Source organism: Oncorhynchus tshawytscha, unplaced genomic scaffold (genome assembly GCF_018296145.1).
Source record: "Oncorhynchus tshawytscha isolate Ot180627B unplaced genomic scaffold, Otsh_v2.0 Un_contig_11560_pilon_pilon, whole genome shotgun sequence".
In the NCBI taxonomy this organism is placed as follows: Eukaryota; Metazoa; Chordata; class Actinopteri; order Salmoniformes; family Salmonidae; genus Oncorhynchus; species Oncorhynchus tshawytscha.
The window spans coordinates 280,799-300,849 of NW_024609702.1; the positions used below are offsets into that span (position 1 = coordinate 280,799).

General features: G+C 42.6%; 1 protein-coding gene across 2 annotated transcripts; it reads right to left on the minus strand.

Moving 5' to 3' along the window:
• Positions 1-28: 28 nt before the first annotated feature.
• cacng5b (calcium channel, voltage-dependent, gamma subunit 5b) lies at positions 29-19,514 on the minus strand. 2 transcript variants are annotated; one of them, XM_042317092.1, is made up of 6 exons: positions 18,517-19,514; positions 10,607-10,866; positions 9,540-9,626; positions 2,703-2,843; positions 2,014-2,159; positions 29-1,501 (listed from the first exon to the last, which is right to left on the minus strand). In XM_042317092.1, the coding sequence occupies exons 2-6, from the start codon at positions 10,800-10,802 to the stop codon at positions 1,241-1,243; spliced, it is 831 nt and encodes a 276-aa protein (XP_042173026.1). In that variant the 5' UTR covers positions 10,803-10,866; positions 18,517-19,514; the 3' UTR covers positions 29-1,240. The 2 variants fall into 2 exon arrangements, with proteins under 2 accessions (XP_042173026.1, XP_042173027.1); XM_042317093.1 differs by lacking the exon at positions 18,517-19,514 and having other exon boundaries at positions 10,607-11,119.
• Between the last annotated feature and the right edge of the window lie 537 nt (positions 19,515-20,051).

Below are 20,051 nucleotides of genomic sequence, written 5' to 3' on the forward strand. Positions count from 1 at the left end.
CATTCCATCCACAGGCAATGTCATTAAAAAGATTTCACAAAGTCTATTTATTTCCCACATTTAGATATTCTCCAGATATTGTACAGTTTGTATGCAACAGTTGCTATGCCGACGGCATGATGCTGACACTCAGAATGAATCATTTTAAGCAGAGACTACACATTTGACTTGTTTTACAATGGTTCGCTATATTCATACAATGTACAACAGTTATTGATATGCATGTATAAACAATCTGTCTAAGAGTAAATACCAATTACTTTTCAAATAATTCATTTTTACATGATACATAAACAAAGCAGAGATTCCATAACATGAAAACGTAATGTTGGCAGATCCGTGAGCCAGAAGGGACACATCAATTTAAAAACTCCAACATGAAGCAAACTACACAATTTAACATATCACACGTTTAAAGGTGCAATCTGCAGTTGTTTCATCCATTTTTGGACCTCTTAAGAATATGATGTTATAATATTACAAATGCCTCATGTGCTTAATTCAACTGTCGTAACCTTCAGAAACCAAAATAAAAGCTTGTTTCACTCCAGTGTTTGTAAACAAACACTATATACCTTCAAAACATGGTAACAATAATTTCGATATCATGGATGGCCAGTCCTTGCATCCATAGCTCTGTCTATGAATTTGAGAGTGGTTACATTTCTCTAGCCCCATTCCTCAGCTTTTTACTGAAACGGGATGGGAGTTCACTTTGTTAATGTTTCAACTGCTGATTGCAGCTTTAACATAGTGACATGTATTGTTCCCGTTCAAACATTTGTGTAAATGTTAGTTTGGTCCTCGTCAAGTTAACTAATCAGTGGCAGTAAGTATCCTGATATAATAGAAAATACGTGAGAAGTGAATACTCCTGAAAAAACTCTGCACTTTGCTGCCATCTGTAGGTAAGATGTGGCACAGCGGCATCAACTGTTGCCTCAGCAGCAATCATGGCTGGTAGATGTTTTCAAACAAGGTCCAGGGCACAGCATCACAATGGGAACGAACAACAACAAAATAAAGAGACAGAGGCTTCCCTGTATATCTATTGGGACTGATCTCCCAGTAAACTATGCAGGCGGGAGGTTCTATCCACACCCAGCAACTTCCCAGCAACCCTCCACAGATTCCAGATAACTTAAAAAAGAAAGCTGATCTTAGATCAGTATCTAAAAGCAACATCACCTATGACTTCTCACCCTTGACCTTGGCGACCTGCCCTGACCCGATGACCCCTTCAGCAGGGTGAGGAGGAGACCTGGTCGTAGTCGGGGCACTTGAGCAGGGCCGGGTAGCTGGTGCTCATCTGAAGTGAGGTTTCGCTGGAGATGTCCGAGGGGCTGCGTCCTCGTGCCCAGGTCTCCGGGTGCAGGAACTGACCGGAGTGGTCAGAGCAGTTACTGAGGCGTGGCCGGTAGAAGCCGGGGTGGTGGCGCTGGTACATTTCCTCGGCTGTGTAACGCTTCATGAACAGGTAGACGGACATGACGCCCGCACTCTGGGGGAGAGGGAGAGACAGACGGACAGAAAGAGGGACAGACGGACAGAAAGAAAGACAGACGGACAGAAAGAAAGACAGACGGACAGCCAGACAGACAGACGATAAAGGTTAGAGGGCACTGCACTCTGTAGTATAGAGAGCCAGAAGACCCAGAAGAGAGGGTACCACACCAGCAGACGACAGGTAAACTAGTGTTCAGAGCGTTGGGCCGTAACCGTAAGGTTGCTGGTTCGAATACCCGAGCCTACAAGGTGAAATGCAAGGCACTTAACTAATTTGCTCCAGGGGTGCTCTACTACTATGGCTGTAGGATTTCACCTCACCTATCCAGTGTGTGACACTAAAAAACAAACATGTTCTTTGGTAGTGAACTATCATACAATGTAGATTTTTTCTACAACAAAACTACCTCAGTGAGTGCATGTTTCTTCTTTTTTCTCGTCTTATTCAACTGTCACCATGGACCTGCAACAAAGATAGCTCAGATGTGCGAGTGCCTTTTGAAGTACCTCAGTGAGCAGAAAGGAGATGGCAGCGAAGGCGAAGGACCAGCCGTACCGGTAGCTGAAGTAGGACTCACTGCTCTTAGTCCTGTTCAACATCTCGTCATTAATACTGGATATATACAACACGAGACCTACCACCAGAGCCAGACCTGACAGAAAGAGAGGGAAGAGGAGGGGGAGATAACAGAAAGAGAGGGAGGGGGAGATAACAGAGGGAAGAGGAGGGGGAGATAACAGAAAGAGAGGGAAGAGGAGGGGAGATAACAGAAAGAGAGGGAAGTGAAGGGGGAGATAACAGAAAGAGAGGGAAGAGGAAGGGGGAGATAACAGAAAGAGAGGGAAGAGGAAGGGGAGATAACAGAAAGAGAGGGAAGAGGAAGGGGAGATAACAGAAAGAGAGGGAAGAGGAGGGGGAGATAACAGAAAGAGAGGGAAGAGGAGGGGAGATAACAGAAGGAGAGAGGGGGGGAAGGCAAATGAGAGATTAAACAAACCTTCAAAGCCTGAACATCAGTCAGAGAAAGAAACAGACAGACAGAGAAGGCAGATAGTGATTGTGTTAAAGCGAGATAGACACCGTCACATTCTGTAGCTGAAGCAGAGACCGCAGAAAACAAGGAGGAGGAGAAGTAGGGAAGAAGAGGAGAAAGAAAAGGAGGTGAGGAGGAAGAGAGGGAAGATGAGAAGAGTACCTGAGAGGATGAAGAAGATTCCGGAGACAAAGGCCAGGATGGTGCGATGAGGTCGGACGTGTCCGATGTTGTTTAGCACAAAGCCGATGAACATGAAGAACAGACTGACCAGAGGAAACGGAGTGGCTGAACGAATCATCTCTGAGAGAGAGAGACAGAGAGAGGGAAAAACAGCAACATAGAGAAAGACAGTGATTACTATACAGAAACAGAATTTAACAGACACATATAGCTATATTCATCTACAAACTCTTATACTCTACTTTCATCTCAAACTCTGAACATAGAAGGTCCAAACAATCTTCCTGTCTAGCAGAGACCTTTCAACAGGCATCAACCAAAACCTAATGAGGCTGGGGCTTTAGAGAAAGTCAAACTCCCCTCAGTGTGACTCCTCAGAGTTATTACCTAATAAGTATTCTGAAGCAGAGAGGAGTCAGCAGGGTGGAGACCCAGAGACGCTGGGAGTTCTGATGACTCATTTTATTCTGTATGGGCAGACTGGGCTCGGGGCAATTGGAAAGAGACTTGAATAGTAAAGAGGTAGTCATTCAGACACGCTAGGAGGAGGAAAACAAATTTCAATAAAACTGCATTGTATTATTACTTTTAAGCATTAGAGCCTTAATTGGTGATGTGAAAGCTGAAATACTGGTGATAAAGAAGCACTATTTTACACGTTTCTTGCCACCCAAGAGGGAATATATTATCTCTCGTATTCAGTCTGTTCTTCCATTTCTTCCCTTTAGAACGCTGGTTACAAGCCAGACTGATATTATCATTACCACTCCATTCATCGACGGTTACAAGCCAGACTGATATTATCATTACCACTCCATTCATCGACGGTTACAAGCCAGACTGATATTATCATTACCACTCCATTCATCGACAGGAACTCAGAAAACCTCAGTAACAGTTCTTCCAATGCAAATACAGCTTCTTAATTGTACAGTGCACTGCTCCCTCTCACAGCTTCAGCTATTCAGGCAGAAAGACTGTTCAGCTAAGTAACCAGAAGAGGGTGCCATATGTTGATACATTGTGTCACTTGTCCTTATTTGTCCTGAATGCATTGGCAGTATTCCAACCACCCACTCACTCTGACCACAAAGAGTGCTTCATCTTTAAAAAAAAAAAAAAAATATTTCACCTTTGGCCAAGATAAAGCAAAGCAGTTCGACACATACAACGACACAGAGTTACACATGGAGTAAAACAAACATACAGTATAAACAAGTCTATATACGATGTGGGCAAATGAGGTGAGATAAGGGAGGTAAAGGCAAAAAAAGGCCATGGTGGCAAAGTAAATACAATATAGCAAGTAAAACACTGGAATGGTAGATTTGCAATGGAAGAATGTGCAAAGTAGAAATAAAAATAATGGGGTGCAAAGGAGCAAAATAAATAAATAAATAAATGAAATACAGTAGGGAAAGAGGTAGTTGTTTGGGCTAAATTATAGGTGGGCTATGTACAGGTGCAGTAATCTGTGAGCTGCTCTGACAGTTGGTGCTTAAAGCTAGTGAGGGAGATAAGTGTTTCCAGTTTCAGAGATTTTTGTAGTTCGTTCCAGTCATTGGCAGCAGAGAACTGGAAGGAGAGGCGGCCAAAGAAAGAATTGGTTTTGGGGGTGACTAGAGAGATATACCTGCTGGAGCGTGTGCTACAGGTGGGAGATGCTATGGTGACCAGCGAGCTGAGATAAGGGGGACTTTACCTAGCAGGGTCTTGTAGATGACATGGAGCCAGTGGGTTTGGCGACGAGTATGAAGCGAGGGCCAGCCAACGAGAGCGTACAGGTCGCAATGGTGGGTAGTATATGGGGCTTTGGTGACAAAACGGATTGCACTGTGATAGACTGCATCCAATTTGTTGAGTAGGGTATTGGAGGCTATTTTGTAAATGACATTGCCAAAGTCGAGGATTGGTAGGATGGTCAGTTTTACAAGGGTATGTTTGGCAGCATGAGTGAAGGATGCTCTGTTGCGAAATAGGAAGCCAATTCTAGATGTAACTTTGGATTGGAGATGTTTGATATGGGTCTGGAAGGAGAGTTTACAGTCTAACCAGACACCTAAGTATTTGTAGTTGTCCACGTATTCTAAGTCAGAGCCGTCCAGAGTAGTGATGTTGGACAGGCGGGTAGGTGCAGGTAGCGATCGGTTGAAGAGCATGCATTTAGTTTTACTTGTATTTAAGAGCAATTGGAGGCCACGGAAGGAGAGTTGTAATGGCATTGAAGCTTGCCTGGAGGGTTGTTAACACAGTGTCCAAAGAAGGGCCAGAAGTATACAGAATGGTGTCGTCTGCGTAGAGGTGGATCAGAGAATCACCAACAGCAAGAGCGACATCATTGATGTATACAGAGAAAAGAGTCGGTCCAAGAATTGAACCCTGTGGCACCCCCATAGAGACTGCCAGAGGTCCGGACAGCAGACCCTCCGATTTGACACACTGAACTCTATCAGGGAAGTAGTTGGTGAACCAGGCGAGGCAATCATTTGAGAAACCAAGGCTGTCGAGTCTGCCGATGAGGATGTGGTGATTGACAGAGTCGAAAGCCTTGGCCAGATCAATGAATACGGCTGCACAGTAATGTTTCTTATCGATGGCGGTTAAGATATCGTTTAGGACCTTGAGCGTGGCTGAGGTGCACCCATGACCAGCTCTGAAACCAGATTGCATAGCAGAGAAGGTATGGTGAGATTCGAAATGGTCGGTAATCTGTTTGTTGACTTGGTTTTCGAAGGTCTGTAGCAGTTTGGGTCAAGAGTGTCCCCCCCTTTGAAGAGGGGGATGACCGCAGCTGCTTTCCAATCTTTGGGAATCTCAGACGACACGAAAGAGAGGTTGAACAGGCTAGTAATAGGGGTGGCAACAATTTCGGCAGATAATTTTAGAAAGAAAGGGTCCAGATTGTCTAGCCCGGCTGATTTGTAGGGGTCCAGATTTTGCAGCTCTTTCAGAACATCAGCTGAACGGATTTGGGAGAAGGAGAAATGGGGAAGGCTTGGGCGAGTTGCTGTGGGGGTGCAGTGCTGTTGACCGGGGTAGGAGTAGCCAGGTGGAAAGCATGGCCAGCTGTAGAAAAATGCTTATTGAAATTCTCAATTATGGTGGATTTATCAGTGGTGACAGCGTTTCCTATCTTCAGTGCAGTGGGCAGCTGGGAGGAGGTGTTCTTATTCTCCATGGACTTTAGTGTTCCAGAACTTTTTTGAGTTAGTGTTGCAGGAAGCAAATTTCTGCTTGAAAAAGCTAGCCTTGGCTTTTCTAACTGCCTGTGTATAATGGTTTCTAGCTTCCCTGAACAGCTGCATATCACGGGGGCTGTTCAATGCTAATGCAGAACGCCATAGGATGTTTTTGTGTTGGTTAATAAGGGCAGTCAGGTCTGGGGAGAACCAAGGGCTATATCTGTTCCTGGTTCTAAATTTCTTGAATGGGGCATGTTTATTTAAGATGGTTAGGAAGGCATTTCAGAAAAATATCCAGGCATCCTCTGGATATAACGGCATGAGATCAATATCCTTCCAGGATACCCCGGCCAGGTCGATTAGAAAGGCCTGCTCGCTGAAGTGTTTCAGGGAGCGTTTGACAGTGATGAGTGGAGGTCGTTTGACCGCTGACCCATTACGGATGCAGGCAATGAGGCAGTGATTGCTGAGATCTTGGTTGAAGACAGCAGAGGTGTATTTAGAGGGCAAGTTGGTTAGGATGATATCTATGAGGGTGCCCGTGTTTAAGGCTTTGGGGAGGTACCTGGTAGGTTCATTGATAATTTGTGTGAGATTGAGGGCATCAAGTTTAGATTGTAGTATGGCTGGGGTGTTAAGCATGTTTCAGTTTAGGTCGCCTAGCAGCACAAGCTCTGAAGATAGATGGGGGGCAATCAGTTCACATATGGTGTCCAGAGCACAGCTGGGGGCAGAGGGTGGTCTATAGCAGGCGGCAACGGTGAGAGACTTGTTTTTAGAGAGGTGGATTTTTAAAAGTAGAAGTTCAAATTGTTTGGGTACAGACCTGGATAGTAGGACAGAACTCTGCAGGCTCTTTGCAGTAGATTGCAACACCGCCCCCTTTGGCAGTTCTATCTTGTCTGAAAATGTTGTAGTTTGGAATTAATTTCAGAATTTTTGGTAGTCTTCCTAAGCCAGGATTCAGACACAGCTAGAACATCCGGGTTGGCAGAGTGTGCTAAAGCAGTGAATAGAACAAACTTAGGGAGGAGGCTTCTAATGTTAACATGCATGATACCAAGGCTATTACGGTTACAGAAGTCGTCAAAAGAGAGCGCCTGGGGAATAGGAGTGGAGCTAGGCACTGCAGGGCCTGGATTCACCTCTACATCGCCAGAGGAACAGAGGAGGAGTAGAATAAGGGTGCGGCTAAAAGCAATAAGAATTGGTCGTCTAGAACCTCTTGAACAGAGAGTAAAAGGAGGTTTCTGGGGGCGATAAAATAGCATCAAGGTATAATGTACAGACAAAGGTATGGTAGGATGTGAATACAGTGGAGGTAAGCCTAGGTATTGAGTGATGAAGAGAGATATTGTCTCTAGAAACATCATTGAAACCAGGTGATGTCATTGCATGTGTGGGTGGTGGAACTAATAGGTTGGATAAGGTATAGTGAGCAGGACTAGAGGCTCTACAGTGAAATAAGCCAATAAACACTAACCAGAACAGCAATGGACAAGGCATATTGACATTAAGGAGAGGCATGCTTAGTTGAGTGATCAAAAGGGTCCAGTGAGTAGAGAGGTTGGTTGGGGGTCACGGGGATTTAGACAGCTAGCCAGGCCATCGGTAGCAAGCTAGCATAGGATGGAAGTCTGTTATTAGCCACCTCAGTAGATTAGTGGGGTTCCGTGTGGTAGAGGGGATTAATCCTATTACGCACGCCTCTATGAAGAGGGAACGCAACACCCTGCTACAACTAAACTCTCTGTGAAGCGAAAAAGGTATGGACTGTAGGTGCGGGAAAAATGACAACAAGCAGAATGTGGTACCGTTTACAAGGACTTTATTCCTTTACACGGTTATATGGGGAAAAGGGGCTGGACGGAACCAAAGCAAAGAAAGTAAATCTCAAAGCCCCCCCCTCTCCTATCTTACCTGCCTACCCACTACTTACCTAATTTAGCACCACCTGGTGCCCTAACCAAAATACAAGGGGTGGTCCGCCCAGGTCTTACCTAGTGTGCCTAGACAGCGAATATGCTACGGGTATATGTATGCCCGCGGGCCTCTTGCCTAAGCACTCCCTAGGTGCCTTCCCCTTCCCCCCTGGGAACAAATGAAAACAGAATATTAAACAATTTCACAAACAAACTAAGACAAAGGACATCAAATAAGTTCTATCTGAGCAACAAACTCACAAAACATACCAACTCTCAGCAATGAACTCCCAGCAAAATCAACCTCAAGCAAAATCTCTCTAGCAAATCTACCTCCAGCAAAATCCTCTACAAAAAAAAAACCTGAACAGAACACTGGCTTTTATATAGCTTCTGAAGGAATGGGTAATTGGAGACAGCTGTGTCTTGACGAGGGGGCGGGGTCAGCTCTCCAATTAGCCCTGGAGTCGACCAATCAGCTGCTTGAGGGATTTCAGGAAGCCATTTCCTGAAATAAACACATGCAAATACACAAACTACAACACATAATCTGGGGAACGTAACTATCCAAATCACACAACAACAATAAACACAATAGATATAGTTATAGAGGCCCACGAAGAAGAAAAAATAAATAATAATAAAAATAAATAAATAAATTGTCAGATTGTCTATTCAGATAGCAGCCGATAAGACAGCTAACGGTTAGCAGGCCGGAGATGGGCGTTCAGGTAACGTCGCGACGGAGGAGCCAGCCGGATAACTCCTTTGGGTAGATAACGTCCTCAGTCCAGTTGTGAAGGCCCGGTGGGGCTCCGCGTAGGCAGTAAAACGGGTCCGGATGGGTGATTGTAGCCCAGGAGTGATTGATGGAACTCTTCAGCTGGCTAGCTCCGGAATAATTGATGTTTGCTCCGGAATCGACGAAAGCCGATAGTCACACGGATAGCAGCTAGCTAGCTGTGAGATCCAGGTATGAATGTCCAGAGTTAGCAGTTGAAATCCAAGGACATGCAGAGAAAAATTGGTCCGGTATGTTCCGTTCCGAGCCGCGCTGCGCTGTACTGGCGATAGATTTTCGAGCTAAAGGATAGCTGATGACCACAAACCGTGGTTAGCTGAATACTAACGATTTGCCAGTAAAGAAGCTAACTAGCTTCTGAACTAGCTTCTGAACTAGCTTCTGATTAGCTTCTGATTAGCTTCTGGATTAGCTTCTGGCTAGCTTCTGGCTAGCTTCTGGCTAGTTTCTGGCTTGCTTCTTGGAGTTTCTGGCTAGCTTCTTGGAGGATTACAGATTTGAGGTAAATAATACTTTTTTATAAATATAAATTGGTGAGGCGGGTTGCAGGAGAGTGTTTTGAAGATGAGTTTATGGAAAATAAAAAAATGTATGTGAAAAAAGTTGTAAATATATATATATACGGGACACGACAAGACGAGGACAAAAGACGTCTGAACTGCTATGCCATCTTGGAACCTATCTACTCTACTCACACACAGACAGGGTCTATTCAATCAAAAACTGTACATCGAGAAGAGAGGAGAGACCCTTTAGAGCAGATGGCCTAAAAGTTTATATTTATTATTATTGTTTCTCGAGCATATTGTTCAATTATGTATACAATGCCTTGGCAACAGAGGCAACCACACAATAAAGATTGAGAGAGCGAGCGAGAGAGAGACAGGAAAATTAGATAAATATAACTTACTAAGTACACTGACTGTGGACTCAGAGGTGAGCTGTAAATTCATGGGCATGATGTACTCGATGGTGAAACAGCGACCTGCCTCTTCACCTGGAAGAGAAGAAGAGAGGGATTATAGAGAGCCTATACAGAGGTTGTAGAGATTATGATTTAACCTTTATTTTGACAGGGAGACATGCTGACAGAAAGACATGCTGAGACTTTCCATAGAGGGGTCATAAACTGTAGGCCGAACCATTCAGACGCAACAGACGATTTTGTGAGAAGAACGATTTCCGGGTCTGACAAACACCACTCTAGCTCTGTCACCTTTCATCGCTAATGTCTTCTGGTCTGACAAATACCGCTCTAGCTCTGTCACCTTTCATCGCTAATGTCTTCTAGTCTGACAAACACAGCTCTAGCTCTGTCCCCTTTCATCGCTAATGTCTTCTGGTCTGACAAACACAGCTCTAGCTCTGTCACCTTTCATCGCTAATGTCTTCTGGTCTGACAAACACCGCTCTAGCTCTGTCACCTTTCATCGCTAATGTCTTCTGGTCTGACAAACACCGCTCTAGCTCTGTCACCTTTCATCGCTAATGTCTTCTGGTCTGACAAACACCGCTCTAGCTCTGTCCCCTTTCATCGCTAATGTCTTCTGGTCTGACAAACACCGCTCTAGCTCTGTCACCTTTCATCGCTAATGTCTTCTGGTCTGACAAACACCGCTCTAGCTCTGTCACCTTTCATCGCTAATGCGGAAATGCAACATTCTCCCTCTTATTCCCCAAAAACAACCAGACAGTGAGAAAGAAGATCTAGATCCTAAAAATGTTCTTCGGCTGTCCCCATAAGATAACCCTTTGAGAAACCCTTTTTGGTTCCAGGTAAAACCCCTTTGAGTTCCATGTAAATCCCTTTCCACAGAGGGTTCTACATGGAACCCAAAATAGTTCTACCTGGAACCAAAAAGGGCTTTCCTATGGGGACACCCAAATAACACATTAATAACCCTTTTTTTCTAAGAGTGTACAGCTAGAATTGGTCTCAATTGGTCTGATCCAGGATCAGCTGGAGATGGTAGTGACCTGCCAGGAAGCAGACTCTCCAGAGTCCAGAGTGCAGGGAGGTCCTGATGTCAGTGGTCTGGTTCAGGGGCAGGATGACCCCCTCCTCCAGGTACAGCCAGTAGTCTGTAGAGACCGCAACTCCCAGAAGCCCCAGCCCGCTGACCGCAAACACGCTGCTCAGCAATGCCAGAGCCTTCCTGCCGCACCCGCTCATCACGGTAGGATCAGAGGTGGTCTGCACCAGTAGGGGGCACTGGGTCAGAGGTGAGAGGTCAGATCTGTGGGGAGAAGTAGGGGGTTGTTACAGTTAATGGGGTGACACGGATGTAGTTGGTGACACAAGCAGAGCGACCTACTCGTAGTGAACACACTTAGGGTGCAAAGGACCAGACACACACACAATTGACTGGCATGCCCTTCTGTACGATTGGTGGATGATGTATAATGGGGTAATGCTGCTAGATCTCTCAGACAGAGATACATGTCATACTGCCCTGTGTCACTCAGAGAGAGAGAGAGAGAGAGAGAGAGAGAGAGAGAGAGAGCAGGAGGGAGGGAGGGAGGGAGGGAGGGAGGGAGGGAGGGAGGGAGGGAGGGAGGGAGCGAGAGAGAGAGAGAAAGAGAGAGGGAGGGAGGGAGGGAGGGAGGGAGGGAGGGAGGGAGGGAGGGAGGGAGGGAGGGAGGGAGGGAGGGAGGGAGGGAGGAGAGAGGGAGGGAGGGAGGGAGGGAGGGAGGGAGGGAGGGAGGGAGGAGAGGGAGAGGGAGGGAGGGAGGGAGGGAGCAGAGAGAGAGAGAAAGGGAGGGAGGAGAGAGAGAGAGGGAGGGAGGGAGAGAGCAAGAGAGAGAGGGGAGAGAGAGAGAGAGAGAGAGAGAGAGAGAGAGAGAGAGAGAGAGAGAGAGAGAGAGAGAGAGAGAGAGAGAGAGAAGAAGACGTGCGACTAGCAGCATGACACAGCCACCCGACCCTGTGCTGATGTTCTAATACTACCCTTTCAGTTCTCTCTCTCTGCTCTGTGGCTGTGAGGACATGTGGATGAATATATAGGCCAATTAATGTTAAAGCATGAGGAGCAACACCTTACAGCCACACAAGAAAGAAACTGTGGGAGTATGCATGGCTGGGTGCTATGAGGTGTTTGAAAAGACGTTTCAAAGGTAGACTGAAAATGTTTCTCAGTGAATAGACTTAATGTCCTGATTTAAAACACAGCTGTTGGCTCATTGTGGTGAATTCCCCTGGACTTGAGAGGGTATATAAATGACTGTGTGGGAGGTGCGGGCGTGCTGGCAGGCGTTAAGAGTGTTGGAGGAACATCAAGCCCTGAAGGAGGACATGCTTACATGATTGGTGTGTATTTGAGTGTGTGTGTGTGTGTGTGTGTGTGTGTGTGTGAGAGAGAGAGAGAGAGAGAGAGAGAGAGAGAGAGAGAGAGAGAGAGAGAGAGAGAGAGAGAGAGAGACAGAGAGAGAGAGAGAGAGAGAGAGAGAGAGGTGGTAATTGAGATTTTGGAATAAAAATTGGACAAAGTGACAAAATAGAGAATAATAAATGAAAAATATGAAAACAGATGATATCTGTGATTGATATTCTTTCAGAACAGGTACTCTCTCTCTGTCTCAATTTTTTTTCATGTAACCTTTATTTAACTAGGCAAGTCAGTTAAGAACAAATTATTATTTACAATGATGGCCTACCCCGGTCAAACCCAGACGATACTGGGCCAATTGTGCACCACCTTATGGGACTCCCAATCACAGCCAGATGTGATATAGCCTGGATATGAACCAATTTGTAGATATTGCCAAAGCAATATAGTGGTACAACATTTCAGTAAATACAGTACAATGCAATGAGGATAATAAAATGCAGTTAATTTCAGTATTAGTAATAATAGTACATATAATAATGTATACAGGTACAACACTACTGCTGTTGTAGTGTGGAATCATCAGTCAGTACATTTAATTAAATACAAATAAGATTATAAAAAGAGAATGAAAGAATGGCTAATAAATAAACAACAACATGAACATGATGATGTTTCCACTATGTATTACTGTCAGTTATATACAACAACATGATGATGTTTCCACTATGTATTATTGTCAGTTATATACAACAACATGATGATGTTTCCACTGTGTATTACTGTCAGTTATATACAACAACATGATGATGTTTCCACTATGTATTACTGTCAGTTATATACAACAACATGATGATGTTTCCACTATGTATTACTGTCAGTTATATACAACAACATGATGATGTTTCCACTATGTATTACTGTCAGTTATATACAACAACATGATGATGTTTCCACTATGTATTACTGTCAGTTATATACAACAACATGATGATGTTTCCACTATGTATTACTGTCAGTTATATACAACAACATGATGATGTTTCCACTATGTATTACTGTCAGTTATATACAACAACATGATGATGTTTCCACTATGTATTACTGTCAGTTATATACAACAACATGATGATGTTTCCACTATGTATTACTGTCAGTTATATACAACAACATGATGATGTTTCCACTATGTATTACTGTCAGTTATATACAACAACATGATGATGTTTCCACTATGTATTACTGTCAGTTATATACAACAACATGATGATGTTTCCACTATGTATTACTGTCAGTTATATACAACAACATGATGATGTTTCCACTATGTATTACTGTCAGTTATATACAACAACATGATGATGTTTCCACTATGTATTACTGTCAGTTATATACAACAACATGATGATGTTTCCACTGTGTATTACTGTCAGTTATATACAACAACATGATGATGTTTCCACTATGTATTACTGTCAGTTAGATACAACAACATGATGATGTTTCCACTATGTATTACTGTCAGTTATATACAACAACATGATGATGTTTCCACTATGTATTACTGTCAGTTATATACAACAACATGATGATGTTTCCACTATGTATTACTGTCAGTTATATACAACAACATGATGATGTTTCCACTATGTATTACTGTCAGTTATATACAACAACATGATGATGTTTCCACTATGTATTACTGTCAGTTATATACAACAACATGATGATGTTTCCACTATGTATTACTGTCAGTTATATACAACAACATGATGATGTTTCCACTATGTATTACTGTCAGTTATATACAACAACATGATGATGTTTCCACTATGTATTACTGTCAGTTATATACAACAACATGATGATGTTTCCATGATGTATTATGTCAGTTTACAACAACATGATGATGTTTCCACTATGTATTACTGTCAGTTATATACAACAACATGATGATGTTTCCACTGTGTATTACTGTCAGTTATATACAACAACATGATGATGTTTACACAGTGTATTACTGTCAGTTATATACAACAACATGATGATGTTTCCACTATGTATTACTGTCAGTTATATACAACAACATGATGATGTTTCCACTATGTATTACTGTCAGTTATATACAACAACATGATGATGTTTCCACTATGTATTATTGTCAGTTATATACAACAACATGATGATGTTTCCACTATGTATTACTGTCAGTTATATACAACAACATGATGATGTTTCCACTGTGTATTACTGTCAGTTATATACAACAACATGATGATGTTTCCACTATGTATTACTGTCAGTTATATACAACAACATGATGATGTTTCCACTATGTATTATTGTCAGTTATATACAACAACATGATGATGTTTCCACTGTGTATTACTGTCAGTTATATACAATGTAAATACTTCATGGAATTAATGGACATGGGATGTCTCTCTCTCTCTCTCTCAGTCTCTCTCTCTGTCTCTCTCTCTTCATCTCTCTCTCAGTCTCTCTCTCTGTCTCTCTTTTGCAGCCTCTCTCTCCCTCTCTCTCTCTCTCTCTCTCTCTCTCAGTCTCTCTCTCTCAGTCTGTCTCTCTTAGTCTCTCTCTCTCTCTCTCTTAGTCTCTCTCTGTCTCAATTCAATTCATTTTCAATTCATGGGGCTTTATTGGCATGGGAAACAGATATTAAACAAAAGTGAAATAAACAATAAAAAAATATTAGTAAACATTCCAAAAGAATAAAGACATTTCACAAATAAATCACTGACAGTGTCACCAGCAAAGCACCCGTACACCATCACACCTCCTACTCCTCTATGCTTCACGGTGGGAACTACACATGCGGTGATCATCCGTTCACCTATTCTGCATCTCACAGAGACACAGCGGTTGGAACCAAAAATCTCAAATTTGGACTCCGGTCTAATGCTCGTGTTTCTTGGCCCAAGCAAGTCTCTTCTTCTCATTGGTGTCCATTAGTACTGGTTTCTTTGCAGCAATCGACCATTAAAGGCCTGATTCACACAGTCTCCTCTGAAAAGTTGATGTTGAGATTTGTCTGTTACTTGAACTCTGTGAAGTATTTTTTGGGGCTGCAATTTCTGATGCTAGTAACTCTAATGAACTTATCCTCTGCAGCAGAAGTAACTCTGGGTCTTCCTTTCCTGTGGCGGTCCTCATGAGAGACAGTTTCATCATAGCGCTTGATCGTTTTTGCGACGGCACTTGAAGAAACTATCAAAGTTCTTGACATTTTCCGTATTGACTGACCTTCATGTCTTAATGTAATCATGGACTGTCGTTTCTCTTTGCTTATTTGAACTGTTCTTGCCATAATATGGACGTTGTCTTTACCAAATTGGGCTATCTACTGTATACCATTCCATGTCACAACACAACTGATTGGCTCAAATGTATTAAGAAGGAAAGAAATTCCACAAATTAACTTTTAACAAGACACAATTGTTAATTGAAATGCATTTCTGGTGACTACGTTATGAAGCTGGGTGAGAGAATGCCAATAGTGTGCAAAGCTGTCATCAAGGCAAAGGGTGGCTACTTAGAAGAATCTCAAATAAAAATATATTTAGATTTGTTTAACATGTTTTTTGGTTACTACATGATTCCATATGTGTTATTTCATAATTTTGATGTCTTCACTATTATTCTACAATGTAGAAAATAGAAATAATTAAGAAAAACCCTTGAATGAGTAGGTGTCAAAACTTTTGACTGAATCTGTGCATGCACACTGTCACATTCGTCATAAGGATCGGACCAAGGCGCAGCGTGAGTAGAGTTGCACATAATTTTAATGAATCGAAACTCACTGAACAAAACAACAAACAACCAAACGAAACGTGATGCTACTGATGTGCACTAAGGCAACTATACATAGACAAGATCCCACACCAGAAAGTGGGAAAAAGGGCTGCCTAAATATGATTCCCAATCAGAGACGACGATAAACAGCTGTCTCTGATTGGGAACCATATCAGGCCAACATAGAAATACAAAACATAGAATGCCCACCCCAAATCACACCCTGACCTAACCAAATAGAGAAATAAAACAGCTCTCTAAGGTCAGGGCATGACACACACACATCCATGCACACAAACTACACACACACACACACACACACACACACACACACACACACACACACACACACACACACACACACACACACACACACACACACACACACACACACACACAGACACACAGACAGACAGACAGACAGACAGACACACAGACAGACAGACAGACAGACAGACACACAGACAGACAGACAGACAGACAGACACACACACACACAAACACACACAAAGACATCTACAAGTTATAATCTGATTCTACTATTTCATTAACTGTAGCCTCTGAACTCTGACAGGAAACATTCGCCATGGCAGACTGAAGCGAGACTGAATACAGAGACAGTCTTCTATTTACATTCACAACTCTGTCACTCACTCACACCAGGCAGTGAGTCAAAAGACACATTTAGACATGTTCCACTTTAGTGTGACTTATTAAAACAAATGATCTGTGTCATACTGGATATGAAAATCCCCCAATTAACACCAAGGTGATTGCTGAGGGAATGAGTAAGAAGAACATTTTATGGACGAGTGATCGGTTTCAAGGTTCATGACATCATCACTGGTAAAAAGGGGGAGGTAAAAGACATCAGAGGGGCAAACTGTCAACAAAAGAGACAACTGTGAAGGCTACAAAACACCTCAACATGTGAAAATGGCTTGTCCTACTGTATATGCCCAGCAATTCATATTGCCTGGCCCATAAGCATCTTCTATGTTACAAGTGTGTCATCAGACCTACACCCAACCTGTTATACAACTGGATGGTTAGAAGTGACTGAAGCATGTCCTGTCAGTTAGTTACAATCAAGACCATCCTAGTACTACCCCTGATTGAATGAATATATGACACTGTGTTGATTGATAGTAGCCTATATTTTGTCTCTATGGTTGTGATGGTTCTGTTTCTAGGCTACGTATTGATGTGTATCTATTTATATAAGACTTACAACCTTCTGTAAACTGCTGATAGCTGCAGAGTCCCATTCTTTTAGTCTCATAACTCATAAACCTTTCCATGGTGGGCTTCACTGTGACTGGGGTTTGTAGGGGGATTTCTAGACCAGTTTATAATACCTGGAACCACAGCCAGTTTACTGGGAAATGTCCAGCCTTTGAGGATTTAGGTTTACAGATGAACAAAATGTACTACAGAAAAATTAAATGGACTTGTGGAAACTGCAGAGCATTTTTGCAACAGCAAAAGCAACCCTTTTAAGGTGTTGTTTTGTAAAAATAAATGTGCTTATTATCTTTGTCTCTCTTGGCATATTTGAATAATTTTATTGGCTCCCAAAACATATCTGTGCAATCCAGACTTAATTAATTAGCTAAATGGGCAAAATATAAATTCAAATGAAGTATTTTAAATAATTTACCAAAGATGTGGACACACTTTCTCAATACAGATTCCATCACACTAATATGCTGTATGGCTATTGGCTGCAGAATGCAGACGCTATAAAACATTCGTGAATTCAGACATCACTGATCCTTTCAATCAGGGTTGAATTCGTTTTCAATAATAATTTTTGCAGATGCCCTTATCTAGAGCAGTGTACATGTGCAATTAAGGTTAAGTGCCTAGCTCAAGGGCAACACAGATTTTTCACCTTTTCGGCTCGAGGATTCAAACTAACCAACTTTAGAGGATGGCACTTGTCATTTCGGTGTTGTCGACTTGCAGAGGACATTGCAGGTAGTCTATAAACTGATTGTCTGCGGCGACACAGTCATTTCATCGGCTGGCTCTCTATTGTGCAGTTGATTCAAAGGTGACAGTAGCGCGTAATTCTGTATAATTTCCCGCCCAGACCCATTATCTCTTTCTCTGACAGAGAGAGAGAGAGAGAGAGAGAGAGAGAGGAGAGAGAGAGGGAGAGAGAGAAAGAGAGAGAGAGAGAGAGAGAGAGAGAGAGAGGAGGAGAGAGAGAGAGAGAAAGGGGGAAAGTGTGCCCGAACGAAAACTTTCCATTGCTCTGATCCGCGAAAAGATATCGATCAGAAACAATGATGAAAGAAAACAGACCAATAAATTGTCCAATCTAGCTCTTTGGTGAGATAAAATAAATAATTTGCCGAGATAACTATTGTTCATGTCACTTTGTATTCCAGCTACAAGTTGAATGGTTTAGTGAAGTGACATGTCTTTGGACCGGAGAGACCGCTGCATGCATGGGAACTATCCATGGACCTGAAATCACGAAGAAGAAAAAACAGAGGCAAAGTGCCCTGCGCTGTAGTACGAAAACATGTTTCTTACATTGGGGTCTAATCACTCATCTTCATTCAAACAATTTACTGTGACTACAGATATCCATTTTAACTGGCGATTCAATCCAAATATCCCCTCTTAAATTAAAATGCGCAGGTCATACAAAACGCAACTCATTGGGAAATAAAAGCGTCCAATTTAAATTCCTTACCGGACAAAATATACTCGGCATTACATCAGATTGCGTACCTCAGATCTGTGTGTGTAGGATGAGTCTGGGTTCTCTCTCAGTAGTTCTCCCTCCTATGTGTGTCTTCATCTGCACCCCTCAGAGACAGTAACAATAGGTGTTGGAGCGCCGCTGGGTAAACAGACAAGACGGACAGAGGTGCACACCGTAGCCACTCGCTTCTTGGCATGAAGGTGCGCTTCCCCCAGAGCTCCTAGGATTTAGCACGCGACCTCACTCACTAGTGACGATGGACATATCCGCAGACCGCACCAGCACGTAGCTGTCCCTTCAGCTCAACTCAGACGCTTCGTGCCATGGTGATTGATATCATCACCCCGCTACGCGGAATGCTGAATGCGGAGGCTACGAGAGAGAGAGATAGAGAGAGGGAGAGCACCAACCAAAACAAACTATTTCATCAGATTACATACAGTCTTACACTTTTTCCCGAGAAAGGTGACGTCAATATCACACCCTTTAAAGGAGATCAGTCACCAATGATAGATGCTCAAATGGCTTACTGTATATTTAGAACGTTTTGAGATCATCAATAATGAAATAATAAGTCTACCTCTGGATTTCCCTAGATTGCCTTAGAGAGATCGTATTGATATATGTTATTTATGTGTGCAATTCCTCAAAGTATCCTAAAAATACATCTGAAACATGTCCTCTTATTTTGTGAAAACATGTCACACATTTCTGATAGAGTGAGCAGAAAATAACTTCTCACCAGTGGAAAAATACAAAATAAGCCCCAGCAAAACAGCTGATACAAAGGCATCATAATCACTGTGCCTTTATTCTGTCTTGTCTAGAAACAGTCCCGGGCCCCTGGGACTTCAGCACCACGGCCAGCTCCTGCCATGAACGAAAGACAGATGAGAGAGAATGCTTTGGGCTGGATTCAATGAGTATGACAGAAGTATCGCAGAAAATCCATGTTACAGCTTGATTTAAATTTAAAGACAATGTTCCCGTGTTCACGGAGACTTCATTGACGGTAAACACTTCATATGTCTGCTCAATCAGACATTACTTTTAAATCTCTGTAAACATAAGGAACACTCTAAAAAGAAAAGGTTCCTGGAGTACCCTTTAGGGGTTCTTCAAATTGAAACTGTGGTGAAACCTCTAGAAGTTCTTTGAGGAACCCTTTAAAATAACCCCTTTTAATGGATCATAAAATAAACTTTTGAATAACTTTTTGGGGTTCATTTTTTAAATACCCCCCTCGATATTATTATTGTTAATGATAATAATATGCATAACAAGAACACAATATTTTAGTTCTCAGTTTACCATGATTTTAGTGGCAAAGTCGAATTTAAAAATTCTTATATGAGGTAAACTCCCAGCAGAGTCCCAAGTCCTCTGGTGTGTTGATGTTAGTGTGTTGATGTTCTCTGTATCCATAGCCAGAATGATTTTGCCATGCGTTGTGTTCGAACAGATTTCCTGTTATATTCATCAGAGGTGTAGGGTGAAGTCTGTGAATCCCAAAAAATGTAATTATAAATAAGATTAACAAAACACACAACAGTATTCATAC